Source organism: Salarias fasciatus, chromosome 6 (genome assembly GCF_902148845.1).
Source record: "Salarias fasciatus chromosome 6, fSalaFa1.1, whole genome shotgun sequence".
Lineage (NCBI taxonomy): Eukaryota > Metazoa > Chordata > Actinopteri > Blenniiformes > Blenniidae > Salarias > Salarias fasciatus.
Window position 1 is genome coordinate 9,426,165 of NC_043750.1, and position 14,757 is coordinate 9,440,921.

At 53.4% G+C, this 14,757-nt stretch overlaps 2 protein-coding genes across 2 annotated transcripts; one reads left to right on the plus strand and one right to left on the minus strand.

Moving 5' to 3' along the window:
- Positions 1–7,184, minus strand: ptp4a1 (protein tyrosine phosphatase 4A1). The gene is given in 7 exon segments (XM_030094589.1): positions 1–848; positions 1,878–1,897; positions 1,899–1,953; positions 3,302–3,432; positions 3,537–3,632; positions 3,713–4,301; positions 7,031–7,184. Coding segments are annotated over 6 exon segments (525 nt in total). The 5' UTR covers positions 3,818–4,301; positions 7,031–7,184; the 3' UTR covers positions 1–730.
- Positions 7,185–10,674: 3,490 nt separating this feature from the next.
- On the plus strand, positions 10,675–14,757 carry lgsn (lengsin, lens protein with glutamine synthetase domain). Its single transcript, XM_030092903.1, is given in 7 exon segments — positions 10,675–10,698; positions 10,819–10,972; positions 11,023–11,184; positions 11,187–11,531; positions 12,842–13,011; positions 13,562–14,269; positions 14,272–14,757. Coding segments are annotated over 7 exon segments (2,049 nt in total).

Genomic DNA, 14,757 nt, shown 5'->3' on the forward strand with positions numbered 1-14,757 from the left:
GTTCAGAGTAGAAAAATGAAAGAGCTTTCCAAACGCCGCGGGGGTGGAGTCCCGCCTCCTCTGCCTCGTTCCACTGGGGTTGTAAGTAAGGCATTTCTGGACGAGCGCTCTGATTGGTCGGAAGGCAAACCTCTTTCTATCCATCCTGCCGGCCACCGGACTCTTTGGATGCTTCTGAACGGCTAATCCAACAAGGTACGGCGCCGCACGGCGGCCGGGGGGGTAGGGGGAGGGGAGGGGGGCACATGGAGAGGAAACTCACATTATTTATTCTTCTGCTTTTTATTTTGACACTGATTTCAGGGGAAAGTGAATCACTGAGGCTGGAGGGTCCAGGAGAGGCGACACCACGAGGGGGGGGACGAAGCCTGAAGACAGTGTGTGTGCGTGTGTGTGTGTGTGTACTTGTACAGCTATCATTGTGAGGACCATCATGGGTTTATAACCTTACAAGTGAGGACAATTTTGGGAAGTCAGGACATTTTTGCCGGTCCTCACTATTCCACAGACCCCTTTGGCCTTTTTGAGGTTCAGACTGGATTTCTGGTTTAGGGTCACAGTCAGGTTTAGGGTCCAGGTCAGGGTCAGGGTGAGGGGCTAGGAAATGCATTATGTCAATCAGTGTCCTCACAACTATAGAAGTACAAACCTCTGTGTGTGTGTGTGTGTGTGTGTGTGTGTGTGTGTGTGTGTGTGTGTGTGTGTGTGTGTGTGTGTGTGTGTGTTCGTTCTACTGGATGCAGCAGTTATTGCGATGGCCGTTGGAATCTTTGAAGCGCAGGCGCATCTTTGGACGATACTTCTCCAGGTAGAAGAGCTGCTTGCTGTTGAAGGCTCCTCGACGCTTCCTGCAGGGAACCAGAGAACCCAGAGTCAGACCCACTGAACCCAGAGAACCCAGAGTCACACCCACTGAACCCAGAGAACCCAGAGTCAGACGCAGAACCCAGAGAACCCAGAGTCAGGCGTCAACATTGACAATGTTCTCTGCAGGTGTAACCTGGATTTCTAACTCCCTACTGCAGTTGCGCTCCATGACCACTAGAGGGCTCCGTCTCCACTGAAACGCACTGCCTCATAATCCCGTTAAATCAAAGCTGTTCCAGTAGCTCTCAGACTGAGAAGCCGTTTCAGCTGATAGGTGGTATGTGTACATAGATATATTTATATCTGGTATTATATTGTATATGTAACTTAAGATGTATTGATTGGTGTAGGTCTGGTGTTATATGAATATATATACTAATGTACTTCATTCATTCATTATAGGGTGAGAGTTAATAAGTTGCCTTCTTCCTGCTCCTTTCAAGATACATTCAACAAATGAAATTCTATATTCAGCTAATTGTATTTGTTGGGCTTTTTTTATTTTTTATATACCATTTCTGTAAAATTTTGTTTTTGTTTATGGAATGTGGTATGAAGTATTGCTTAATATATTTACTTTGTTACTTTTCTTGTCTCAAAATAAATGTATCATTCATAAGTGAAGTTCACTCTGTGTTTTTTTTCACATTACTTTGACTTGCTATTATCTAACATCCCTCATTGCTAACTTGTGAACTGCTAGCGGTAGGTTGCTAGCTAGCGTAGCATCGATGCTAGCAGCCGTGTCTCTCCCTCCAGCTTGTTGGGGTGTTTCCATGGCAACTGGTATCTGCTGTCACAAACTCGCTTTTCCGGACTCAGCCTCAGTCCAGCAGTGTTTCCATCCAGCCTCCATGGCTAACGCTAGCTAGTCCTCTACCCCTCCCTCTCCTCCTCCTCCTTTCTATTTACAGCCCTGACTCATCGCTCCGCCGAGTCTTTCAGCCACAGCGTGAGAAGTGGTGGGCCGGCGCTGTGGTGCAGTGGACTGGCGGTGCGGTGGACCTTACTGTCGGATGAACTGGACAGCGGTCTTCGTATTTCATCCCACACTCGATCAGGGCCAGCGCCACCAGAACCGGAGCTCTGTGGACAAGGAGGACGGGTCAAAACTCACTGCGTGTTTCTGAGGTCACTGACTGCATTTCACCGGATAGAACGGTCAGAAAACCGGTCAGAATAGGATGGAGCCACACAGAACCAGTCAACAACCACATAAACCCACACAGAACCGGTTAGAATGGGATAGAAACCGGTCAGAACCGGATAGAACCAGTCCGAACAGACAGAATCGCACAGAGCCTGACATGAAATGGTCAGAACCAAAAGTAACAAGACAGAACTGGCCGACTACACACCAGTGTGGTCTGACTGTTCGTGTGGGTGTAGTACGGGGTGTAGACGCAGCGTTCTATTTAAATTCAATTAAAATTCAGTGTAGTCACAGTGCAGTTGGGGTGGTGTAGTCGCGGTGCGCTTGGGGTGTAGTCGGGCTGTAGTCGCGGTGAATTAGGGGCACAGTTGGGGTATAGTCATGGCGCGATCGCAGGGTAGTTATGGTGTAGTTAGGGTGTAGTCGCGGCGCGGCTGGGGTTTAGTCGCGGCTTTGTCGCAGTGTGGTTGGGGTGCGGTCATGGTGTAGTCGGGCGCAGTCGCGGTGTGGTCGGGGCGCAGTCGCGGTGTGGTCGGGGCGCAGTCACGGTGTGGTCGGGGTGTAGCCGTGGTGTAGTCGGGGTGCAGCCGTGGTGTAGTCGGGGTGCAGCCGTGGTGTTGTCACGGTGTAGTCGGGGTGTAGCCGTGGTGTTGTCACGGTGTAGTCGGGGTGGAGTCGAGGTGTAGCCGTGGTGTTGTCAGTGTAGTCGGGGTGTAGCCGTGGTGTTGTCAGTGTAGTCGGGGTGTAGCCGTGGTGTTGTCACGGTGTAGTCGGGGTGTAGCCATGGTGTTGTCACGGTGTAGTCGGGGTGGACTCGAGGTGTAGCCGCGGTGTTGTCAGTGTAGTCACGGTGTAGTTGGGTGTAGCCATGGTGTTGTCACAGTGTAGTCGGGCTGTAGCCGTGGTGTTGTCACGGTGTAGTCGGGTGTCGCCATGGCGTTGTTACGGTGTAGTCGGGGTGTAGCCGTGGTGTTGTTACGGTGTAGTCGGGGTGTAGCCGTGGTGTTGTTACGGTGTAGTCGGGGTGTAGCCGTGGTGTTGTTACGGTGTAGTCGGGGTGTAGCCGTGGTGTTGTTGCGGTGTAGTCGGGGTGTAGCCGTGGTGTTGTCATGGTGGAGTCGAGGTGTAACCGTGGTGTTGTCATGGTGGAGTCGAGGTGTAGCCGTGGTGTTGTCACAGTGTATTCGCGGTGTATTTGGGGTGTCGCCATGGCGTTGTTACGGTGTAGTCGGGGTGTAGCCGTATGTGTTGTCTCGGTGTAGTTGTGGCGTTTGCGCTCACCTCCCCAGGCCCGCCACACAGTGCACAGCGATGCAGCAGCCCGGCTCCTCCCTGAACTTCAGCTTCAGCAGATTCAGCCAATCGTCCACGATCTGGTTGGAGGGAGGGGCCCCGTCGTCAAAGGGCCAATCCTGGGGGGGAGGGGGGAGGGGGGCGGGGGCGGTGCAGATGGAGCGGCGGTCATGAAGCTGCCTGCTGAGCCTGGCTGTGTGGAACAGGAACAGGAAGTACTCACCAGGACCTGGATTCCCTCTTTGACCACCAGTGGTGGCGTCGTAGGTGGCCTCACCACACTCGGACCCACGGTGGTGACGCCATACTTCTTCAGCTCCTGTGAATACAGACCGGGGTCAGGGGTCAGGGGTCAGCGGTCACGGCACGGCTTCACTTCCTCCCCCGGACGCTGCTCACCTCGATGAACTTGTTGAGCGTGGCGTTGGTGGGATTGTGGGTGATGAGGAAGCGCATGTTCTTGTAGGTGATCTCCACCGGCGCCGGTCTGTTCATACGAGCCATCGTGACGACGCCACAAAATATAGAGAACTACAGAAAGCTAACGGGAATCCGAGCGAACTCGAAATGTCCACAAACAAAAAGCCTCCAGCAAATACCAGGAAATGAAAAACCAAACAGGGATCTGGGGAGCTGGTAGCGGAGAAACGGGGCGGACAGTCAGGAAGGGCGCCGAGAGGCCGGGCCTTCAGGATCCCCGCCGAGAACAGGGAGGGAAGAAAAACCAAGGCGGGGTTCCGCCTGGACTGGGCCGGGCAGCGGCCGACGGGGCGGGGGCGCAGCGGGCGGAGTTACCCCATCAGGCCCGCTCAGGCCCGGTCCTGCCGACGTGCCGGGGTCCCTCCTGAGGCTCGAGTACGCGGGGTCGACGGCGGGGCGGGCCCTTCACTCGTCGGCATCGGCGGCGGCGGCGTGCTGAGCCTGGCATAGTACTCCACTGCCCTTCAGAAACTCCATAAATGTGTGACCCAGAACACCACAGAAACTGCTGCGAACAGAGAGAGAGAGGGTTAAGCTAGGTTTTACACTTGCATGATTCTGTGGCACGCATTGGCACGAATGGAGTCGCAAACCACTCGTAAAGTGGCGTGAACTGTGCGTAAACCCGTCGCGACTGCGTGCCATGAATTTTGAAATGTTCAAAATTTTGGTCACGACAAAATATCGTGACCGGGCCGTGAACTGTGCGCCAACTGTCCATGAACGCCTCGTGAACTCGTCGGGAACAATGCACTGTCCGTGAACGCCTCGTGAACTCATCGGGACAATGCGGGAGGATGCTGGCTGCATGGCTGAACCATCCACACCCAGCGCTAGCACAAAGTCATTAAAAATATGACGGACATGACTGGAGACCACTTCCGCATGTCGTCCTCCCACGCTGCTAAAAAGCTCGGATGAGGCAGAGTTGTTCCATTAGAGCTTTCAAGAGAGGTTTTTGTTTTTTGTTTTTGTTTTCATTTTCTCATTTGTTTTCACCGCAGTTGTCGGGTAAGCGGAAGTGCCAACACAAAGCGGAAGTCCCGCCCCTAGAGAAGAGGGCGGGTCTGAATAAGGGAATATTGCGTGAAGAATTGCGCAACCACGCCGTTCCAATGCGGGAAGCACGTGAACTATGCGTGAATGCATCGTGCCAGTTCGTGACATTGATGGCCGCGCATTTCGTGGAAGTACTCGTGAACAGTGCGGGAGCCTGCTAGTTTGGCATGCCTTGCCACGACAACATCGTGGCAAAAAAGTCGTGCGAGGTGCAAACCTAGCTTTACAACACACACACACACAGCTAAGCGACCGGCCTGAATCCTCCACCAGTTTAGAGTCACTTCAGGTGAGAGGCTCATTTTGCAGCTGCATGTGTGTGTGTGTGTGTGTGTGTGTGGGGGGTGTTCAAGGTCTACTGATGGTACAACGTCAGATCCGTGTTTGATCACAGAAAACCTGCTGACTCAAGCATGATGTTCGAGGGACACACACACACCACACACACACACACACACACCACACACACACACACACACACACACACACACACACACACACACAAGATCACCACGTCATCGGGCTCCACACACACTGATCACCACGTCATCGGAGCTCCAGCAGGACTGAAGCTTGAACTGACGACAGACTCCAGTCCAGAGGAACGCCAGTGGAACACGGGCGCCCAGCGGCAGCTCCAATCAGAGAACAGCCATCACCACGACCCTCCACCCTGAAGTCTGACTGTGTCTACACACAGTCCACGTCTCCCAACCCGTCCAACAACAACCGCAGAAGAATGGGTCTGAAGGAAAACGGACATCTTTATACTATCTGCTTCTTTACGTGCCGTCAAGAAACCAGAATCAGACATGATGTGTTTTTTCTCCTGAAACAGTGTGTAGATATCATCGTTCTACTTTTTCACATGGTCCGGTGCTGAAGCTGAATAAGTAACCAATCACAACCTTTCCTGCTGTTTCAGACAGATGCGGTCCCAGCTCGGCAGATCCCACCGGCTCTGGTTCCACCACTTCCGTCTCCAGAGTCTGAACAACTGGACAGATCCACAGAAAACCACTTCCAGCTCAGTCCCTGGTGGCCAAACCCAGGTACTGCAGCTCCACTTTATCACAGGTGGCGGTCGGGCTGGGCCCGCGGGCCCCATGTTTGACACCCCTGAGCAGAGCGTCGCGTTCAGTCAACATTCTGCGACAAACACCGACAATCGATCGGCCCTCGTCAAACCGGCCGGTTCAGGATTCCTCCAGACCTGTGGGTGGCGCTCAGCAGCTGATCCTTCTGTTTCCTCCTCTGCAGCAAGCAGGATGTCCTCTCCTAACCCCCCCTCACCCCCAGACCCCCCCTCCAGCCCCCCCACAGTGCCGATGGACAACAGAAAGGATGTTTCATTACTGACATGTAGGTCACATCTGAGGGGGCTGGGCTGAGCCCACCCCCCCCCCCACCCCCCCCCCCCCCCCACACCACACACACCACACACACAATCAGCTTTAACGTCATTAAAGTGTTTTGTTTAGACCGGAAGTGGTGGAGCTTCGTTATTTTCTCACTGGAGCAAAAAAGGAAGAAAAAAAAAACCTGCATTCATCAAAATAGCAGGACAGGCTGTGATTGATGGAATAAATGTGTTGAAACGGGAGGAGGTGGAGGAGGCGGCAGGGTGGAGGAGGTGGAGGATTCCAGCAGCACGTTAAGAGGCTGGAAGTGTCCTTTGTGTGAGGAGAGCAGCCCGGCCGCCATCATCTCCCGTTAGAGGCCTGCAGGCTGCAACACACACACACACACACACACACACACACACACAAACACACACACACCGGGACGTTTCTGCGGCGTGTACCTGGGCCTCTCGGTAAAAAGCCCCCCTACGGACGGACGTCTCGTGCTAATGCGGCTAGCGGCTCGCTTTCCGGGACTAACTTGTAGGAACCGGCTGGAAGCGGTCCCGACAGCCGCGTCCTCCCCCAAACCCGGCCCCGAGACCCGGGACACCCCAGAAACCCCAGAAACCCGCGGTAAACCCACCCTGCTCGGTGCTCCGGAGCGCCTTATGGACCGGAGGCGAATCACGGAGCCGCTCCGGCCGCCGAGCGGCGGAGGAGGCCGTGATTTGACCGGACAGCAGCGGCTAGCAGCCGTACTGATTTAACGCGGCGAAGCACTGAGCGGCACACAAATGGCAGCGCGGGGAGGACGGCGGCAGCCGGTACTTACTGGGATATGCTTACTCCATTGAAGATGTAGCTTAATCATACAGCCGGTCCCCAGAAAAACAGCTGAGAAGAAGAAATGTTCTGCACCATACAGTCCGGCGCTGTCTGTCCGAGCGGAGCCGAAGTCTCCCGACGAAACTGGCCGAAGCCGAGCGAAGGCGACGGGCTGACGTCACAATCCGGCTCTGCCTGTCAGCGTTTAAAACACCGACTGGAAACATTAAATTAAATTAAATTAAATTAAATTAAATTAAATTAAATTAAATTAAATTAAATTAAATTAAATTGAATTAAATTAAATTAAATTAAATTAAATTAAATTAAATTAATTTAATATTACATCCCCAGAGAAAACTTCCTTTCTTTTCTTGAAATCAACCTTGTTAATGGTCCTGAAATTTTTTCAATCTACCATTTATTAACAACTGAGGAAATTCCCACATCCCTTTAGTGAGCCTCCATCAGATTTCTTTCAAGTTGCTCTACATTTAGCTCAGACCTGAAAATCAACAGCTGGTTTTGCGTAGTGCCTATTTAACCCATCAGTGTGAGGAGGAACTCACAAAGTGCAATGAGCAGAACGATCTGGAGCTAATCTGGTGATTCTTGTGCCAGTCTGACCCAGGTCGCCACAGTTCCTCTTCACTGATCATTTTCAGACTGCGGCTGTGACATGTTGCTGCTTTCCGTCCCCGTTACGATTCTGTGGGTTTTTCCTGATTCTTTCCTTCCTTCTCCAAAGGGATCACCACGGTCCCATGGTGACACGGTTGTCCTGTCGTCATGGTCCTGTTAAGTGGTGTTCAGAATCATCTTCTTGAACGATCATAGAAATTCACTTCTGGTAATTTGAACAAACCTGCACTGAAACCAGAGTCACGTTATAAACAACAAAACAACTTAGAATCTGTCCATGTGGAAGAAAAGTGAGTTTTATCAGGAATAAACCGCTGTGAGGGCTGATGATTAAATCTGGATGTTTTCACATCACATTCCTTGATTTAGTGTGAAACTCATCGTAAGTGACCGTTGTGTGATTGATTTCTTTTGCGCTGCTCGTCGGAGGCTTCCTGCTCTTCTACTCTGAAGTCCGGTCTGGGAGCTTCAGCGCTTCCTGCGGGGGTCTCTGCCTTCGCCTCGACCGGGCCGCTGAAGCCCCACCCTGAAGCTGTGCGGTGTTCTGCCCAGACATCTCCCGGCTGCAGGTCACGTGGACGGAGCGCTCCGGTCTGCTTCAGGGTCTCCGGTCCGGACGGATCTGGGAGGAGGGGCGAATCCAGACCGAGGAGCAGGATTCCAGGCTGCTGCTCTCTTTTCACTGTCGTTCATGTCACTTGCAGCCGTTTGTTCTCCAGCGGTCGGATCTTCAGAAGGTTCTAAGCTGCTCTTCAAAAATGCAAAAAGAAGAAATGTGAGCAGGGTCGGGTCTACGCAGGGGCAAGAGGGGGCCTGGCCCCCTCAAATAAATGTGTGCCCCCTCAAACTACTCCCCCAAAATATATTATATTTAATATATTTTTATTATCTTTTGCCTCTCTCCTCCGCTCCACTTCTTAATGTCTTAATGTCTTGCTTGCCCCCTCAATATAAAATATATCAAGCTGTTTCTCGTGTCATGTTTCTCGCCTCTGCTAAGTAATTTACATTTTAAAGCAAATAATAATTTAACATGTTGTTAAATTATGAATATGAACAGTGCATAGCACAAAAAACAGGGGAAGCTGACACGTGGTGCGTTCGTGTTTGCATGCCTTTGCGTTGATTATGAAGGACCCTTACACTGCACTGTATTGATGAAGAATGGGAGAGGGTTAGATGTAAGTTATTTATTTCGGAATTTATGGAACTTGCCAGTTTTTTTTAAACTGCAATGCAAAGTTTTTTTTTTAAAGAGATGTCAGGTATTTCCTACTTTTCACAAGTTGAAAACTAATAATATGAATAATATAGTACTAATAATATAGGGAATTATCGGAATTATCGTCCATTTATCGTTATCGAGGTGAGGTTCTCAGTATATCGTGACATTGATTTGAAGCCATATCGCCCAGCCCTAGTCTACAACAATAACTACAATAAAACAAATGCCAAGCATTTGAGACAACACACCTTACAAGGTACTTGCTCAGTGTACCCACATCCTAGTGGGTGAATTTGTCAGTTAGACATGGTAAAAGGTGCTGGAGCACAATGTCCCCCCCTCAACATTTGTGGCTGCCCCCTCATTCATGCCTGGCTAGACCCGGCCCTGAATGTGAGCCAGAAATGAGTTTATTGAGAACAGCTGAAGTGACCTTTTTTCAACCGATAAGAACTTTAAGAGAAACACGAGAAGAACGACGTTCTCCTGGGAGAAACCCGCCGCAGATTCAATCCTCCCGACCCTGACCGTGACCCTGACCGTGACCCTGACCCCGACCCCGACCCGACCCTGACCCCGTCTCCATGTTGGGTCTGGCGACCCAGGCCTCTTTCGACTGACTGTTTTCAGCTGAAATCAGAAAACGTTGCCGTTTCGGTGTCTGTCTGCAGAAGCCCTGTTAGCCGGCAACCCTGCTGAGCACAACAGCCTCCATCAAATCTTCTCTGAACCAATCAGCTCTGCTGGAGGCGGCCATGTTGTTTCTTCACTATTGTCACATAACCGGACGCGAAACCGGCAAATGGGACTTTTCCAACCCGTGATGATCCGGGCTCCCAGCTGCATCAACACATCTTCACAGATGTTTCAGGGGTTTTCACTCTGGCAGGAACACGGTGTCTGCTATATTTATTATAAATATATAATATATATATTATACTTTTCAGTTCATACAGACTCCCGTCCATTACTTCCAACTCACTACAGGGTTTTCAACAGCTGTTTCCATGGAAACAGACGTCGTTTTCAAAGAGTTGTAGTGTAAAAACAAAACCAACAGAAAGGTGGAAATGAAGAGTTTCTCTGGAAATGCTGCAGAAACAGGGCCTGAAGGGGGCAGCCATGATGCACGAGACCAGGGGTGTCCAACATAAGGCCAGAGTGCCACAACAGGCCTGCCAGAGGCACCAATCTGGACCAAAACAAACATTTTCATCACGTTGACTCTGAATCACAACAGAGAAAATCATGGCATCCATGAACCGGAGCAGAGCGGCCCGGTCAGGAAGAGCCGCACTGAGACCTGGAACCACAGTCCTGGATCAGACACGGGTACCACTGTCCTGGATCAGACAGTACCAGGTCTGATTCTGCAGTAGCAGCGGTAGCAGTAGCAGCAGTAGCAGTAGTAGCAGCAGTAGTATTAGCAGTAGTAGTATTAGCAGTAGTACCAGCAGTAGATTTGTTGTCACAGTCCCCTCAGCCTTTCAGCCTGGTTCTCTTCTGGAAGCTGCTGATCGCGGCGGTTTCTGTCAGCGGCGACACAAAGGCCTTGCTGAATGGCGCCACCGGCAGCCAATGAGCTGACGGCAGCGGCGCTCCGGGCCCGGCGGCGGCGGCCGCTGCCAGTTTCCAGCCAGACTCCGGCGGGTGTCGAGAGCAGAAAGAATTTTCTAATCCGTCGCCATTGTACCAACTGTCTATAAGAATTAATGTGCAAGTTTGGCCGAGCCTTCACAGGAGGCCAGCAGACCAGGTCCCCGGCCCCGAGTCCACACTGAGACATGGCGGACTCCGGAGACCTGCAGGTACGCCCCACCTCTCTCAGTCCTGTCAGGGGAAACGTGGTTAAACTTGTCTCTGGGGTATTTTCTGCTTTCTCGCCGCCGTTCGTGGTTTTCTGTGACGGCGCCGCGGTGTGTTTCCAGGGCCGGACTCCCGGAGGCCGGACCGATCGACGGCTCGGGCATGAGCCTGGCCGCCCGGAAGGGGGTCCGGGTGACGGGGAAGCAGGCCCCCCCGGGGGACTGGAGCAGCAGGAGCGGCGGGCCGGCCATCCTTCACCCCCCAACCGGGCCCCCGGTGTGCCAAGACCCCCCCACGGTCATCTCCATCGGCCCCCTGCCCCCCAGGCCGGCGGACGACCTCCGGACGGAGGACCCGGCCGGGTCGGGGGACTGGCCCGGAGCGGCCCGTCCCGGCCGGGCCGTCCTGCGGCGAGGCCGGCGTGTCCAGGCAGACCATGGAGGAGCTGAAGAGCCTCCTGAGGGACAGTCCCCTGCTGAGCGTCCGGGGGGGGATGACGGGGGGCCGGCACGGCCCTACTCCTACCTCCACGGCGGCGGCGGGAGAGCAGACAGGAGCCCCCCCAGGGCCTTCAGCACCTTCAAACCTCAGGCGGACGCTTCCAGAAGGGGCCCCGAGTCCAGGGACAGCGCGTCCATTCAGGGGCCCGAGTCCAGAGACATTGCGTCCATTCAGGGGCCTGAGTCCAGAGCCAGCGTGTCCATTCAGGGGCCCCCCGCCGCGGATTCATCCAGCGCTTTCAGGGCTAGCGCTAACACAAATAGGCAACCCGGAGGCAGGACACACACATATTCCAGCGCCGGCTCCTGGGGACAGACTGGAGCTTCTCATTCAGGTGGGTCCACCGCTGCTCGTCCTCCCGTCCATGAAGAAATGTGATTGGCTGTTTGTGTCGGGGTTTGTAACAAATGTGAGTTAGCATTCAGCTTGTCAAGCGATGCTAGCAGTGCTTTGGATGGAGTCGTTTGATTTGGATGACTCGGCTGGATTCAGCCACCAACACACACCACAGGGATATTTTCTTTGGATTAGTTGTGTTTGCATTCAGCTGAGTGAAACGGATGAAACGCCTCACGGCTGTTTGACGGATTCGACTCTGATTGAAACTGTGCCTCATACTGGAACGCAGCACAGCCTCAGTCAGCCGGACCACAGGAGATACTCTGCTGGGGCGATGATGGTTTGTTTCATGGCTCTCAGCAGTCCACACACACACACACACACACACACACACACACACACACACACACACACACACACACACACACACACACACACGGCCATACCCAGCGGTGAACCCAGCTGAACGTGTGTGTGTCAGTTTGGACGGTCAGCTGACTCCGCTGGTCCAGGGTGGAGCTGGGATTCGCTCCAGACCCTGCAGCGGTGAACACAGCGCTGCTCACACCGCAGCTCGCATTCACCCATTCTCCCATTCATCCATTCACATTCATCATTCACCCATTCACACACCGGTGCAGGCGGCTGCCACGCAAGCCGCTCAATCCATATACTGGGAGCAGTTAGAGGTTGTATGTCTTGCTCAAGGACACGTCGGCATGTGGACAGGGGAAGATGGAGTATCGAACCAACAACCCCCTGATTGTGAAACGACCGCTCTACCAACCAACCTGAAAGCAGTCCAGACAGATGATGGATGGATGATGATGGATGGATGGATGATGGATGGATGATGGATGGATGAATGGACTGATGGATGGATGGATGAATGATGGATGGATGGCTGGATGATTGATGGATGGATGGATGGATTTTTGGATGTATGGATGGCTAGTGGATGGATGATGGAAGGATGATGGATAGATGTTGGATGGATGGATGATGGATGGATGGAGGATGAATGGATGAATGATTGAATGATGATGATGATGGATGGATGGATGGATGATGGATAGATAGATGGATGGATGGATGAATGGAATAATGGTTGGATGGATGGATGATGGATGGATGAATGGTTGGATGGATGGATGGTGGATGGATGAATGGATGAATGATTGAATGATGATGATGGATGGATGATGGATGGATGATGGATGGATGAATGGATGGCAAACTCATTTTGAGTGAAGCGTAGCTCCGCTGAGTTTTGAATTACACGGTCGCTGTTCTGTGTTTCGGCAGAAGGAGAGAACGGAGTGGTGGAGATCTCAGGGAACCAGCGGTTCATCGCAGCCATGGAGCAGATCAAGCAGCAGATCGCCCGCGAGAACATCAACTTCGTACCGCTTCGAGCCACCGACCTGCACGCGTGTCCGCGCGCCGAAGACCTGTCCCTGTCCCGCTTCTTCCATGTACTGAACCCCGCACGGACATCCGCCCCTCATCCAGCCATCATCCATCCATCCATCCATCCATCCTGCCATCCATCCATCATCCATTCATCCATCATCCATTCATCCATCATCCATCCATCATTCATCCATCATCCATCCATCCATCCATCCATCCATCCATCCATCCATCCATCCATCATCCATCCTCATCCATCCTCTATCCATCCATCCATTCATCCATCATCCATCCATCATCCATCCATCCATCCTCCATCATCCACCCACCATCCATCCATCTTCCATCCATCCATCCATCATCCATTAATACATCCATCATCCGTCCATCTATCATCCATCCATCCATCATCCATACATCCACTAACCATCCATCCATCCATACATACATTGTTCATCCATCCATCATCCATCCACCAGCCATCCATCCATCATCCATCCATCCATTCATCCACCATACATTCATCCATCCATTCATCCATTCATCCATCATCCATCCACGCCTCCTCCCTTCATCCATCAGACTCATTACCACTGATCGCTGTGTTCCCAGGAGAAAGCCGTCTACGGAGTTCCGATGCCACGAAGTTACCTTGAGTTGACCTTGAGCCCGAAGAGCAATGAAGTGGACCACGCCAACGCCGCCAACTTCAGCAGCGATGTGCTGCTGATCCCCGACCTGTCCACGTTCCGGGTGCTGCCGTGGGCGGAGCAGACGGCGCGGGTGATCTGCGACCCGTGCACGGTGACGGGCAGCCCTCTGCGCACGTCGCCGCGCCTCATCGCCAAGCAGCTGCTGGGGCAGCTGCAGAGCCTGGGCTTCTCCCTGCACTCGTCCTTCACCTACGAGTGCTGCGTCCTGGGGGCGCCGGACCGCATCGGGCCCAAGACCCTGCTGTTCCCCGCCACCACCCTGCTCAGCAACCACGACCTGCCGTTCTTCCAGCAGCTGGTGGACAGCATGTACTGCATGGGCGCCGACATAGACAGCATGGCGTCTGCCAGCGGGCCCGGCCAGATGGAGATCAACCTGAGGCCGGAGTTCGGGATAGCGGCTGCGGACAACCGCTTTACTTTCCGCACCGGCATTAAAGAAATGGCTCGGAAGCACAGCTACATCGCCAGCTTCTTCACCGACGACGGCCTGTACAATGCCGGCGTGCTGTCTCACAGCTTGTGGGACGCTAACGGCCGCCGCAGCCTCTTCCACAGTGCCGAGAAGGCGGGCGAGATGTCCGAGATCGGCAGGAAGTGGCTGGCCCGGCCTCCTGACTCCACTCCGCCGCCCTCAGCTGCCTGATGTCTCCCGGTCTGGGCTGCCGCAGCCACATCGCCAAGACCGTCAAAGACCCCAAGCGGCTGCTGTACGCCACCTGCGGCAGCAACGACAACAGCAGCTCCTTCAACATCAAGAGCCACGGCGGCAGGGAGACGCACATCGACAACAAGCTGGGCTCCGCCATGGCCAACCCCTACGTCGTGCTGGCCGCCACCGTGGCCGCTGGGCTGGACGGGATCCGCAGGAACCTGAACGTGGAGAGCGGCCTGAACCGCGCTCCCAGCCAGCAGAGGGACTTCGCCATTCCCGTCAAGCTGGACGACGCCCTGGAGGCGCTGGGGGAGGACCACGTCATCCGCAGCGCCCTGGGAGAACCCTTCGTTCAGTATTTCATCGCCATGAAGAAGTTCGAGATCGAGACCCAAGAACTGGATGACGAACGGAACAAGTGCTTGGAGTATTTCATCTAG